Here is a 14541-nt window from a genome sequence, read left to right as displayed (position 1 = left end):
CAAGGGTCGGAGTGACGTGCCCATGTATACAGAACCCCACAACATACTCTACTGCATCTTGCTCCCACTCCCATGGGCAAAACGGCCTGGCCTGGCCAGCACACAGCTTCTGGGCAGGGCTGCTGCTGCCACTGCTGCAGACACCAGGAGACCTGCTCAGCTCTCCCAGTGTCCCACTCACTTTGGGCAGCAGATAGGAAAGCGGTGGGGTAGGGAAACAAGCAGAGCTGCAGCTGGACAGGAGCACAGAGCATGAGGCTAAGGCTGGCATGGAGTTTGGGTGGGCAGGGTGTGGGTGTGAGGAAAGGTAGGGGAGGTGTGAGGACCCCCCCCCCCCACACACACACACTTACTCCATGGTGCGCAGCCCTAGCAGGTGGTGGCAGGGGCAGCAGCAGGCAGGAGTGCTCAGGGCACTCATGCCCAGCACAGGTGCTAGTGCCTGGTGGCACATGGTTCTGGCCAGCACTGCACATTGCAACAAGGGGCACAGCCCCTGCCAGGCCAACTCTATTGCTGGTGCTCCCGTTACAGGTCCCAGGGCAGGGGAGGCAGTGGGCTCCAGTGCGTGGAACTTCCCTCCCGTGCCACACAAATGTGGGGGTTGTGCATGCATGGCAGGGAGCGCCAGTGATAGAAGTGACCCAGTGGGGGCTGCGCCTCTCGCCATGATGTGCAGCAGTGGCTGGAGCTGCACACTGCTGGGCACCAGCACCTGCGCCAGGCACCAGCACCCCGAGCACCCTTGCCTACTGCTGCCACTTCCACCGCCTGCTGGGGCTGCAGGCCATGGGGAGAGTGTGGGGACAGTTCCTACATCCCCCATCCTGCCTCACATCTCACAAACACCACACACCCACACCCTCTCCCCACATATACACAACCCTTCAACATAACCTATGCCCCAGACACACAGCCACACCCCCTCACAACTGCCCCACACACATACCCCTAACCACACCTTCCCACAAAATATACAGACTAAAAATTTATTTTGAGTTATTATGCAGTCATCTCTATATACACTATGAAAACACAAATCATGACAAAAAAAATTTAATAATATTTATTTTTGTAATAATAAAATGTAATACAATTTAAATGTGTTATAGTAGATGTTTGACTTTTAGTGTATGATTTAATTTTTTTTCTGGTTCTAAGATGGCAACCCCCGCTCCTAAAAGGAGTATTTCCATGGGACAAGGGAAGCAACTTCCAATGGCAAAAGTCAGGGATTCGGGGTGGAACTTCCAGTCCCAAGATGGTGACTAAGAGGCGGGGCAACTGTCAAGGGGCGGGGCTACCCATGTGGCCCTTGAAACCTCACCAAACCTCGTTAAGCAGCCCTCCACCTGAAATAATTGCCCACCCCTGCTATACGTGAACGCACAATGGGCTTGTCATTTTTCTAAGACAATTATATGAACAGCAAGAACTTAAAAAAAAAACAAAAAAAAACCCCTGTATAAGGCTGGGCAAAGTAAGAATATTAAATCTGCCATCTTCACTGAGTCTAAGGATAGTTTTGAGCCAACAAATCAACTACTTCAAAGGCATCAGTGAGACGATAAAGTAATTCAGGCTGCAACTGAAAGTAGAACTCTAAATTTCATCAAACACTGAGGGTGCCCATAGACATGGGGATGTTAGTCCGATGCACTGTAATTACAGTGTGTTGGAACACACTCAATTTATTGAGTCTACTGGAGCGTAGTAATTAGTGTACTCCAACAGCCTCCATGGCTTGTGTATTCAGCATCCCTGCACTTCAAAATGGCAACAGGGGTGCTTTAACTAAAGCTCATTGAACAAGCTTTAGTTAAAGCTGTCGCCATTTTGAAGTGCAGGACACTGAATACACAATACACTGCAGGTGCTTTAGTTAGAAAGGCTCTCAGAGCTGCTCCAATTAAAGCACCCCTCTCTCCCCAGAGCACATATACAGATGCCCTAAAATTCTAAGGTCTCTAGTGTTTCTTTGTAAAACTATAAAAAGGAATACAGTTTAAAGCCAGAAGGGGACTGATCCCTAGATCATACAATCCAGCCATTAAATTTTACCTGGTTACCCTTGCATTGATGCCAATAATTTGTGTCTGACAACAGCATAACTTGCAGAAAAGTAGCTAGTCTGGATCTAAAGACTTTAAAAGAGAAAGAAACCAGCACTCGCTTGGTAGTATGTTACACAAGTTCTACCCTCATTGTGAAAAACTTTGTAATTTTTTATTTGAACTTCTCCAACTTCAGCTTTTTGCAGTTAGTTCTTGTTATACTTTTCTCTGCTAGATTAAAGAGTTCTTTTGTAGCTGGGATATTCTCTCCAGAAAGATACTGATGTGCTGTAATCAAGTCACTGCTCAATCTTCTTTTGATAAAATAAACAGATTAAGTTGTGCCAGTACTTGAATGCAAGTCACTTTCTCCAGCCCTTCAATTATTGTGTATTTTTTTTCTGAATAGTGTCCAACTTTTCAAACATTGTTTTAAAATGTGGATAGAATCATAGAAAATTAGAGTTGGAAGGGACCTCAGGAGGTCATCTAGTCCAACCCCCTGCTCAAAGCAGGATCATCCCCAACTGGATCATCTCAGCCAAAGCTTTGTCTAGCCAGGTCTTAAAAATCTCCAAGGATGGAGAGTCAACACCATCTCTGGGTCACCTGTTCTAGTGTTTTACTACCCTTCTAGTGAGAAAGTTCTTTCTAATACCTAACCTGAACTTCCCTTGCTGCAACTTGCGACCATTGCTCCTTGTTCTGTCATCTGCCATCACTGAGAACAGTCTAGCTCAGTGATGGGCAAAATGGCAGATCTGGCTGACAGCCAGACTCCATTTCCCAGCAGCCCCTGCCCGCATTGCTGGTTGCCATGGAGACTCCAGTAGGGGCAGCGCTGTTACAGGGCGGGGCCAGGATTTCCATGGAGACCGGCCCCATCAGTCCTGGCAGTGCACACAACTGGGAGGGAAGCTGCTCTGGGGCTGAGGCTGGGATCTTGCAGTGGTGACAGTATGGTCTAGAGCCAGGGCAGAGCCACCATCTGCTGCCTGCACACCCCTCCCTGGGATATGCGGGCAGCAGATCATGGGTCTACCCTGGCTCCGGACCACAATGTCACCACTGCAAGATCCCAGCCCTGGAGCTACTTTCTGTCAAGCTACATGCCCTGCCAGCACTGCTGGGGCCAGTCTCATAGAAACCCTGGCCCCATGCTATCATACTGCCACCACCACTGGGGTCTCCATGGAAACTAGCCACAGCAACAGGGGCTGCTGGGAAATGGAGTCTGCTGCAGGTCTGATCTGCCCGCCCTCGTCTAGCTCCATCCTCTTTGGGACCATCCTTCAAGTAGTTGAAGTTTGATATTAAATCCCCTCAGTTTTCTTGTTTCCAGACTTCTCGCCTCCAGTTCCCTCAGTCTTTCCTCAGAAGTCATGTGTCCCAGCCCTCTAACCATTTTTGTTGCCCTCCACTGGACTCTCTCCAATTTGTCCACATCCTTTCTGTAGTGGGAGGCCCAAAACTGAACACAGTACTCCAGATGTGGCCTCACCAGTGCTGAACAAAGGGGAATAATCACTTTGCTTGACCTGCTGGCACAACTCCTACCAATGCAGCCCAATATGCCATTAGCCTTCTTTGCAACAAGGGCATGCTGCTGGCTCATATTCAGCTTATTGTCCACTGTAACCCCCAGGTCCTTTTCTACAGAGCTGCTGCCCAGCCAGTCAGTCCCTAGCCTGTACTGGTGCATGGGATTGTTCTGTCCTAAGTGCAGGACTTTGTACTTGTTCTTATTGAACCTCACGAGATTTGTCTGCTATGATCTATACAAACTTTTCAGAATCACTGCTCTCCAGGATACAGACTCTTTCTGCAGGCACAATCTGCATTACTTGTTTCAAAATGTGTAACTGGGATCTTTAAATGGGTCTGTTCTACCAAACAGTGCACATTGCCCTGTCCATATGATTATTTACCATTCCAACAATTTTGCATCATCTGCAAATTTTAAAAGCAGTGACTTCATATTTACTTCCAGATCATTGTTTACTATACCATAGGTCTAAACCTCCCATCAAGGGCTTTACCTGCCTGAATGTCACATCATTTCAGACAGTGACTAATAATATTACAAAAAATTATTTTGGAGCCCCACTAGGAATCCCTCATTTGGTGATGACTGTCCACTAATGACTTTTTAAAAAAATATCCACTAGTCAATTGTTTCCCCAGGTAATGTGTGCTCTATTGATACCGTTGAGCGAGAATGTTTTCAAATTGTCATCTACTGCTAAGTAACAGGCCATATCAAATCTATTCAATCTACAGTTATTTTTATCAGTCAAATTTGTAATTGCTTCAAAGGATGAAATCACATTTTACATAAATCCACATTAAGTTAATTCTTTATTATTGAATCCCACATCACAGTTTCTTCTTTATTTTGCCCAAGATTGAAATTGAGGTAACTGGCTTACAGTTATTTGGGGCCATTGCTTTTTCTCTTTTAGATATGGACACAAATCATGCAGGCTTTCAGTCTTTTGCATTTTCTTCAGTAGTGCAAGATTTATAAAAAATTTCACTTGCCAGAGGTCTCTTTAGCCAGTTCCTTAAGGACTCTTGGGTGTGAGCTATTCAGGCCTGCTGATTTAGAAATATATTTCTATCAGATGTTTAACATACTCTTTAGTTATTAATGGACTGGAGAGTACATATCCTCATGTGACATAAACACCTAATCCTGTTTTCCAAATGGAAAACATTAAATAGTTATTGAAGACTTCTACCTTTTCTGCATGATTATTATTTGACACTGATTCTATTTTTTCTTAATAGAAATGTTGTTTTTTTTCTTTTTTACACAGTAAATCAAAGAATGACTAACACATGCAGATTATGGCCACACATGTAGAAGAAGCTGGAATCTTCATTTAGATCCTTTCCATAGTCCTGCCTTTTGTGTTGTTAATATTTTCCACATCAGAATGCCATGTTAGTCTCCATTATCTTTAAAAAACATAAACAAGAGGCAGTAGAAGAATCATCTATATGGTAATTCCTCTCCCATCTCAAAATTTACAAACATCAAGTTATCTCATCAAGAATTTGCATGACTGCATCAAACAACACTGTGTTTCAGGAACTAAGCTTTGGTGTAAGCATGAGAATTTTAGTTTTAAGTGTACCATAGCTATGGCACTGTAGATATGCTGGTATTAATAAAGGATCTGCATGTTTAAGGATCTTTGTTTAAAAAGGGACTACTGCATTATGGCCACAAACATTCAGAAACAAGCCATACAAATTCATTAATTTATTTTTCCTGTTTATACTAGTGCAACGCGGAAAGACCTCACATCTGTTGAAAATTATGCTAGCAAATTAATCCATAGCTATATTTATGAAAGCAATAACTCATCAAGGACTCCATCTTACCAGACTGTCATGTCAGAGAGAATGAGTAATATTACAAAAGATGCCCTCATAACTGAACATATCATTATGTATCAAAAATATACATTAAAAAAAAATGTGTACTTTGGGTTATTTTTTATAAAGGTACAAATAATACATTAACAATATGTAATGAAATAGGCATCTGTTTATAAATTATAGAAAGGAATGGCTACCTTTAGTTAGCAGTGTAAGTGCAACAGTACTGCCAAATGTGAAATAGAATATTTTTCTAGATTTACTGTTTCCTCCAAAATTATCCCTTTATAAATATTTAACTACAACTAAAGACCCAGATGTTGATGTCAGGGGAGTTACTCCCATGCTTAATGTCATGCACAAGCCAAAATGTTATCAGGATCAAGGAACACACAAAACAGAGAACTATACCATTCCATCCAGAAATCTGTGGGGTCTATTAATTGGTGTCTCCTCAGAATCTCATTGTAATGGTTACGGGAAGAAAACAAAGGAAGAGCTAACCTTGGAGATGATCACTGCCATTGCCAGGTTCTCTGAATGAGCTGCTACATAACCGAGCATCATGATGCCAGGCAGCCTGACATTTCCTTTGCAGTTGCCAATACAATCAATCACAGCAGCAATTCCTCCTGCATTAACTATAAGCTGTGAAAGCTGGAAATAAAAAGATGAACTAGAGTGATTAAACACCATAGAGTAGCTATAAGCATAAAATAATATATTCCATCAATCTTTAAATGTATCACTTCTGTTTTTATAAACAGGCACAATACTACTGTTGCTAATCAAATTATACTAGTGTAAAACTGGAGTAAAATAATTAATCAGGTACATTATTTGGCCTTATGGGTATAAAAAATTCTAGCAAAACATTCATGTGGCCATTAGCTACTATTTTCTATTAACTTTACTGCAAGGAAAGCTGGTTTTTAAATGTTATAGACTTTTGTATTCCAAACTCTATTACTATTTACTCAAGAACTACAAAAATGAAAGCTTAAAATGTTAATGACTTGTAGAAATTTACATATAGAACCAGATTATTTTAAACTAAATCCCAACTACACCATTCTGGCAGTGAAAAGAAGCCTTAAAATAGGTGCATGTAATTTTTTTCTGAGCAGTCTTGGTGTAAGTTATAACCAGGCAGGCCTAGGATCCTAATGCCTACCAGAGATTAAACTCTCATTTACATTTTTTCCAAATGATATAATTTCTAACATTACTTTGAGAACAGCATTTGCAAGGTTTTCTGACATTATCAGTGCCTAAAGATTAAATCAATTCTGTTTGCATGAATGGTATTTTCCTCTGCATTTAAGTTTTCTTCAGATTTCCCAAAGCAGTACATAAACATTTTTTAAACTTAAGTCTGTGTTTGCCTTGAAGTTCTAAAATGTTTAAAACACAGGACTATTATTATTAATGCAACAGCTAGTTAGCCAACGTTTAAAATTATTACTTTAAAAATATGAGCTCTTTACAGGGCTTTTGGATGCAGTCAGTTAGGCTCAAATCCTGGAGCAGATGAGAGAGGGAAAGGAGAACCCTCCTCCCCTCAGGTTGTAGGGCAGCAGCAGCGTCACTCCAGGACTGCTGCTACAGCCTCTTTCGCCTTTTTTCACCACAATAAGCATGAGAATACAGATGCAGGGGACTCCTGTGGAGATGCACTCCACAGCTCAGAGGGGGTTGGGGACATGCATCAACTCCCCACATTCTGACCCCTGCACCAATCCCATTGTATCTGTACAATGAGAGACAATGGGGACAACTTCCTCATGAGACTGTCATATCTGGCTTTTCCAGAAAAGTCAGTGGGGAGGATTTATCTCTACTGTAAGACATGTTTCTTTGGTAGAGTTACTGGAAGATAAATCTGGCTCAATATCCATCATTCTGAAGTCAAACATGTAGATTATGACTTTCTAATGTGAGTGAGATTCATTAGGAGGCTTTTTAAAGCCTACTTTGAGCAAGTTGTTGCAATCATTCACAAAGGAACCCAGTATTGCTAAACTATCAAAATGTTATCTTAAGTCTTGACCTTTTGCTTCTAGCTGTGACTCCTGGAGTTGAGAATCTCAAGTTTTCATTTTTTTTTAAAAGTAAGATCTTAAGCCTTCTGGGCACAGAAAGAAGCAAAAAAAAATGTGACCCAGGTGTAACCAAAAGGCTCAAAGGCCAGAAGGCGGGGAAAAAGACCTCAGATTTATGTCTCTTGTGATTTTAAATTCACTTACACAATTTTTGTATGACTGAGGTTGGCAATATTGGCTTCCATAAATAGACACATTTTAATGTTAAATAGTTTTTATTACATTAGAGCATCACATTTTAAAAAGCTTTTATGCAAATGTTATGCTCTGAAGGATCCAAGTCCATATAAATATTTATAAGCTTAACCTATTCAGTTCATACTTGTCTTGGCAAACACCTCCCATGTCTCTAGAAAGCTACAATGTGGTGTTGCCAACTCTCATGACTTAATAACAAGTCTGGAAATATTTGTTTTGTTTCTTTCAAACCCTAATTCATAGACTCATGTGATTATGTGAGAATCAAAACTGCTATTTAAAAAAAATTCTAGTCATCACAGTTTTGGGGAAAACCATTAAAATATGACCTAAAGGCTTGATGATCCCCAAGAAAATTTTGAAACATACTAAATGTAATATTGTTCTTAAATCACATGATTTTTAAGTCAGTCTCATGATTTGGGGGAGGGAGGGCTTAGGGACTTAGGATTTTTAATATTTGGGGCAGATGATATTGTTAACATAATATCCATTCACTGCACTGACACCTGCTGGTAAATAAAAGCTAAGTAAATATATTGCTCCTTTTCTAATCCAATTCTTATTCAATTCACATCTCAGAACATGAGCCAACATTTCCATATTTTTCCAACGGAAACCTGATAGTGCTTTTTGCCCTCCCTTTCTGAAAGGAAATGACAGAATAATACTCTATTTTATTTAAAGTGTAAAATCTAATGATGTGACCTTGTATTTGCATTTTCAAGGTTTTACCTCAGGCGTATGCTTTGCTATCTCTCTAATTAAAGTTGCAGCATTTTTCTTAACATATTCATCCGAGTCCTTCAGGCATGTGAGTACAACTGGGAAAATTTCTGCTTCAACCACCATTTCTGCAAGATCCACAGAATGCTTTGCTATTTGGCTTAGAGCTGAAAGCACCTGACGCTGGTAAACAAAAATTGGTTTGTAAATGAATGCTATGCAAACACCCTGCAACTCATGCTCATCATGTACACAAAATGTTACATCAAGAAAAACAAAGCAAAAACAGAAAATACATAGTCATAGCTACTATACAATTCACTGCGTCAATTCACGTATCCATCTAATAACTGAGAGTTTTCACTAGTTCCCAAATAAAAGTTTTTATTTGCTTATGCCATTCAAGTTTGCTTATAAAAGAAATGCTAATTTAATATTACAATTTAAAAGAAAATAAAGTCTACAAAAAAATTCTACAAATTTCCATCTAAGTGCTTAGATATATTCATTAATAGTAGTATTTGTCTTACTTGAGGCTATTAAAATAAGACAGTAAAACTGCACACAGAAATAGAAATATATTTTTGTGAACTAGACTATAAATATAAAATCTTAAACAAGACCTGTTTTAATCAGAGATTTAATGTGTTCTCAAATACATTGTTAAGTTAAAATGTTTTCATAATATAATGAGAAATGTATAACTTGACTTCCTCGGAACTAGATCACCCACATCTAACAAATGTTTTAAGTAAACTGACGGGTTTATGTAGAGTACTGAATTTATTCCTTAAAATATTGCTACATGATCTTCTCTAAGCAATGCTGGTCTAGTAAACAAGTGTTATTAATTTAAAAGACTAGTTTTTAACTGTTCCTTTCTGAAGAGTTAGTGCTCCTATACATATGATAACCACATACAAAACAGTCAGCACTCTTTGTTAATTGCATAGCTATATTTTGTTAAGGCTTAAACAATCCCTTCTGAAAAATAAATATATGTATCAATGGTCCGGACTTAGTAACACATAATACCTAGTACAATTTGGAAAAAAATATTTTTAAAAGTACCTTCAGTTTAGCATCAGGGTTCAGGATCATCTGAGCTAAGTGGGCAATAGCCCCTGCATCTACTACCGTCTGTGCTAACTCTGGAGAATGCTTTGAAATATCACTGAGGGCTGAAGCAGCAATCCTTTTCAAAGCAATTTCTGGCTCCAGGATGCAGAGTACTAAAAGAGGAACAGCTCCTGCATCCACCACAGCCTGTGACAGTTCTGTAGGTCCAAGAAAAGTAATTAAGTGAGTATGGGTGACTGACCCTTGTGCAAGCCATTTTTCACCCTGACAGATACAGCAAAGAAAAAAGGGGAGGGAGTACTTCACTGTCTCGACATCTGCATTTCAAATCAGCCCTCCTGGTTTCATAAACCATGTGGACCAATCCACAACTGAAAAGAATACAGGTCAATAGATGGACCCCCATTTACATGCACACATTTGAGGTAGATTAGGCTGAGATGGTTTGTTATTCTGTGTGGGTTTTTTTTTTTAAAGTAAGCAGATGTCAGCTGTTTAAGCCCTGGTTATTCTGCTCTGATCAATAGGCAAGCATTTTATGCATGGCTAACAACAACAGAGAAAGCCAAAGTACCAAATTTTTACCAACCACCCTAATTAAACAGTATTTTGTCCTGTTTATGTAAGTATAACATGGTTATATCAAATAGAGCTATATACATTTTTTAAAAATATTTTTTTTTACACAATTAATTGAAAATGCAACTTGATTTGTTACCAGAGCAAAATTAGGATGTGCTGTCATGCATTTGAAAAAATAACATTTTGATGACTTTAAATACAAATGTTATAATGTATATTTAGTTAACTGAGAAGTATTGTGTGTCATCCTGTTTGAGTTCAGTAGCTAACTGCATCTTAATTCAAAAAACATGATTAGCTGACATATTCAAGAATTACATTATTAGAAATATATTAGCCCTCTGCTATATTTGACATTAATCACAATACTGAAATAAGAAATTATTGGATAACGAGAACAAAAATTACATGACAGCCAAGCTATGCTATTTTAAGATGTTGAAAATGGATACAATTGCATTAAATTCAAATGACCTATTAGATTCTTAAAATAAGGCTTTTCTATGTCTTCTTGCTATGCACATCCATTCTTATCTTTAACATTTAACTTGGCTTACAGCACCATGGCAACATATGGCTATTGTATTTCAAGGACCTAACTTAGCTTTTAATTTACTATCCATCAATAAAAGCTTTTCATATTAAGAAAGAGCTTGCATATTAGGTTACATATAACATGAATTTTCATGAATTATGTGTAGTCATGTCATCATTACACTGCCTGTGTCTTCTGTGTTAATACCTAAATAATCTTCGTAACTAGATACATTTTTTGAACTGGTCGACCATTCATGCACACTCTAATATGTGTTGAAAGTACTATTTTTACATTATACAATTGATTTTACGTAAAACGTGAATACTCCTTTCATAAATAAATTAGGACTACAAATATTTTAAAGAGATTATTGCAGAACTAATTTTCAATGGTTTATTTTTCAAATAACCATTTTGAAAAATAGTTAGTTTAGGTGTGCATATACACACACATCATACATTCCTAATTTATATAATCCATGGCAGCTACATACAGCTCCAAGGTAAAGCAGTCACAAATATATATGTAGAGCTATGGTTTCAACATAACTGTGTCAGAGTATGCATCACAATTCATTAATTAAAAACAAACCAAAAACCTAATCTACCCAAGAAGTTACATGAGTATGCATCTAAAATGTTAGTGGCATAATATACTCATTTTTTCAGTAAAAATACATTAAACATACAAAAGCAATATTTGCATCTCTTCCAAAATGTGTTTTAGTATGATATATTATATGACATAAACACAAAATTACTTCTAATAAACACTCTGTTAAAGAGAAAGGATTTTGAGAATCATAAAGACAGGTAGTCCAACTAACTAGCTGACTAATGTAACAAACTCCTTAGAAGCCACTTGAAAGCCACCCTTTCAATTGCCTGAAGACTGCCAAGATGATGCCAAGGACATCACTTCAAGAAGACAGGTGATGCTGCTGAAAAAAAAAATATTTAATTCCTTATTGTCAGGATACCATCAACCTCTTTCATAAACAATGAGGAAGAAGAGAAGTGGCATATTTTAGCATAACAACTAAATCCAAAAACTTTAGTTTAAAATGAAAAAATAAATCCACAAAATTTAAAAAAGAGCAAAAACGAAATTTGATTTGGTATAAATCTGTTCTGAAGATGCACGAGTAAGAACTATTTAAATACTGATCATTACTTTTTGTCCTATTTAAATATGTATCAGTTTTTTTCAACACTGTTTGTAAGAGAAAATCATTTAAATTACTAGAGCCATACTTTGTATAGGCACCAATCATGCAGCAACCTACCCAGGATATGGGCCCACTATAGTTGGGTTGGTAGAGGAGTTAGCAGACTGAGGCAAGGTTCCTCAGTAAGGTTTTCAGCTCATCCCCCTCTTCCCATTCCTAAAATAATCAAAAAGAAAAATGTAACGCAGCCTGGGCATGACATGGGTGGTGGAACTCCATTTAAAAAAGAGTCTTTTACAGAAGCTTTCACATCATTGCTGTCTTTGAGGGAGAGAAATGAAGGATCCTCAGAGACTGTGAGAAGTTAGAAGACCTGGGACTCCCTTTGGTTCCCAAAGATTCACGAGCTTGTGGATGGTCCCTGTGACCTATACTTTAGGGAGAGGAATGTGCAAACTAACAACAACAAAAAATCACGGAGGCATCTCTGTGAAGTACATTTGTGGAGGTTTTCCAACTTTGAGGTGGGGCAGATATCAGGCCTCATGTTTGCTCATGTCAGCATTTAAGGACATTTGCAATATTCCAACAGTTCATTTCCTGTTCATTCAACTACCTATCCTCATTGCCATGCACAATCCCACCATTTCACCTGCTTCTCATGCCCACAATCCCACCAGTCCCCCACTATGCCAACAAATACTTTGCACACACTGTCATGAGATCTGTACTCTCTCTATATGACAGGCCAAATGACCGTTTTTGCCTATATAGTCTTCAATTCTATACAACCTACCTTGAGTCCTGCCAAAATGTAGAAGAGAACAGTGGTCAAAGAACACTGATCATCTGTTTTCAGAAACCCTTTCATTTGCTTGTGTTTGTTTGCAAAGTGCACATGTAAAAGCATTTTTTTTTTGCTTAAAAAGTGTAATTGCGATCATGACAGCAGCACAGCAGCAACTGAAATTCACCATTGTCCCTGTGCCCTGGGCACCTGGCCATATCTCTTTACTGCTGAATACATCTTCACTTTGCATAGTGTCTTTCCTCCAAAGGAGTTGCCCTCTAACCACACACAAATTAAAATATACAGCTGCAAAGTTTAAGCTGCGTGGGGAAAGGGTTAAGGAGAGAAAAAAAATATTTTTCCAGATGTAGTTTTGAAAACAAACAGAGACAAAAACATAGAACACAGGTGATCCAGGCACAAGGAACTGCAAAGGCAGCATCCTCTGCAAAGAAGTGGCAGGATTTCACGGAGCGAGAGGAGGACAGGGTCTGATGACAAGAAAAATGAATGGATGTGAAAGTGCTTGTCTGTACATGCAAGTAAATAGACAGTATTATTTTGCATGTGCTGGGACCTGAGAGGCCTGTAAAAAGGAGCTGCTATTGTCAAAAATTAAAACAGAAGGTTTCATCCGAGGTAGAGTGAAGCTTGGGCACTTTTACAGAGTTGGTAACAAGCACACGTGCAGAGATGGAAAACAGAACAATAAGAAAAGTACAGAGTCAAATATGACACTGAGATTACAGACCATGGAAGCAGTGGAAGGTCTATGTCAACAAGGGAGATGGAGGGAATTGAGTTCAGGTAAGGGTTCTTCTCTTGCTCCCAACAAGCACTTACGCCTTGAGATATTCATCTAAAGGAAGAGGTTACATGCCTAAATTCACTCAACTAGGAAAAGTAAAAGGCAAGCAGGTGGAAGTCAATAAGAGCTTGATCCAATGCTCAGTGAAGTCAAAGTTTGTCCTTTGACTTTACTACACTTTATATCAGTCCTAAGAAGGTGTCAAACATGAACATTTGAACATAGTTAGCGTAAAAAATGGCAATTCATAATAATGGTAAAGATAAAAGGAAAGGAGGAAAAAACGGGCTAAATAAAACTTTTGGGGTAGGAGGGTGGATGGTACCATAGAGGATGGAATATAAGAGGGAGTATAATACGAAGTGCAGTCACTAATACATGCAGAAAGTGCATAAGTAGTTGGATAGGTAAAAGTAGAAGCATGACTGCAGAAAAATGAAATGTGAGGGGGTGAGCTAGGCAATGCAAAGAGTTTTCATCAGCAGAAAGATGGACATAAAATGCAGGGAGGAGACTGGTTTCCTTACAAGGACAACAAATATTTTTTGAGTTATAAATTACAAGAAACTTCTTATTACAGTTTGTTATCACTTTTAAGCAATTTTAATATGAAAGCACACATAAAACCCTGTTACCTGAATTATGTCTTGCAATATATCCAAGTGCCCAAGATGCAGCTTCCTTTACTCCTGGGTCAAAATCTTCCAAGCAAATCACAAGTGTATCCAGTGCTCCACAATCAACTATTGCTTGGGCAAGTTGAGGAGAATGTTTACCAACTGCTCTTAACACAAATGCAGCTGCTTTCTTATAAAAACGCTAAAAAATAGAGAAGGATATCTTATTTTTACTAACATTTGCTGCTTCAAAAAACAAGCAACTAGGACATAGAAAATGAAATTGCATTATTAGTGATAAGTCTCTACTGCAGTAGTACAGAAGGACCCAAATTAGGACTCCAATGTACAAGGCAAAGCAGAAACAATTCATTTGTGTACAGTGCCCTGCCATAGAGAACACATAATCCAGGATTTTGACAATAGGCTTCTCAGCTTTTGACCTTGAAGTTCCTGGGCAACTGAAAAGTTCTGTTTTAATGCAAGCAAAG

General features: G+C 38.8%; 1 protein-coding gene across 3 annotated transcripts in view; it reads right to left on the bottom strand.

Moving 5' to 3' along the window:
- The window catches only part of SPAG6 (sperm associated antigen 6), a 54686-nt gene that overhangs the window by 10484 nt on the left and 29661 nt on the right, over positions 1-14541 (bottom strand). For all 3 annotated transcript variants that reach the window (XM_014608953.3, XM_059729070.1, XM_019497681.2), the window contains 4 exons: positions 14069-14252; positions 9539-9744; positions 8477-8650; positions 5946-6098 (listed from right to left, as the gene is read on the bottom strand). In XM_014608953.3, coding sequence (XP_014464439.2) covers positions 5946-6098; positions 8477-8650; positions 9539-9744; positions 14069-14252 — 717 coding nt within the window. The remainder of the gene's footprint in view (positions 1-5945; positions 6099-8476; positions 8651-9538; positions 9745-14068; positions 14253-14541) is intronic.

The sequence above is a fragment of the Alligator mississippiensis genome, chromosome 5, assembly GCF_030867095.1.
Source record: "Alligator mississippiensis isolate rAllMis1 chromosome 5, rAllMis1, whole genome shotgun sequence".
Lineage (NCBI taxonomy): Eukaryota > Metazoa > Chordata > Crocodylia > Alligatoridae > Alligator > Alligator mississippiensis.
Note: the sequence above shows the minus strand (reverse complement) of the source record. Positions and strands in the feature narration are given on the sequence as shown.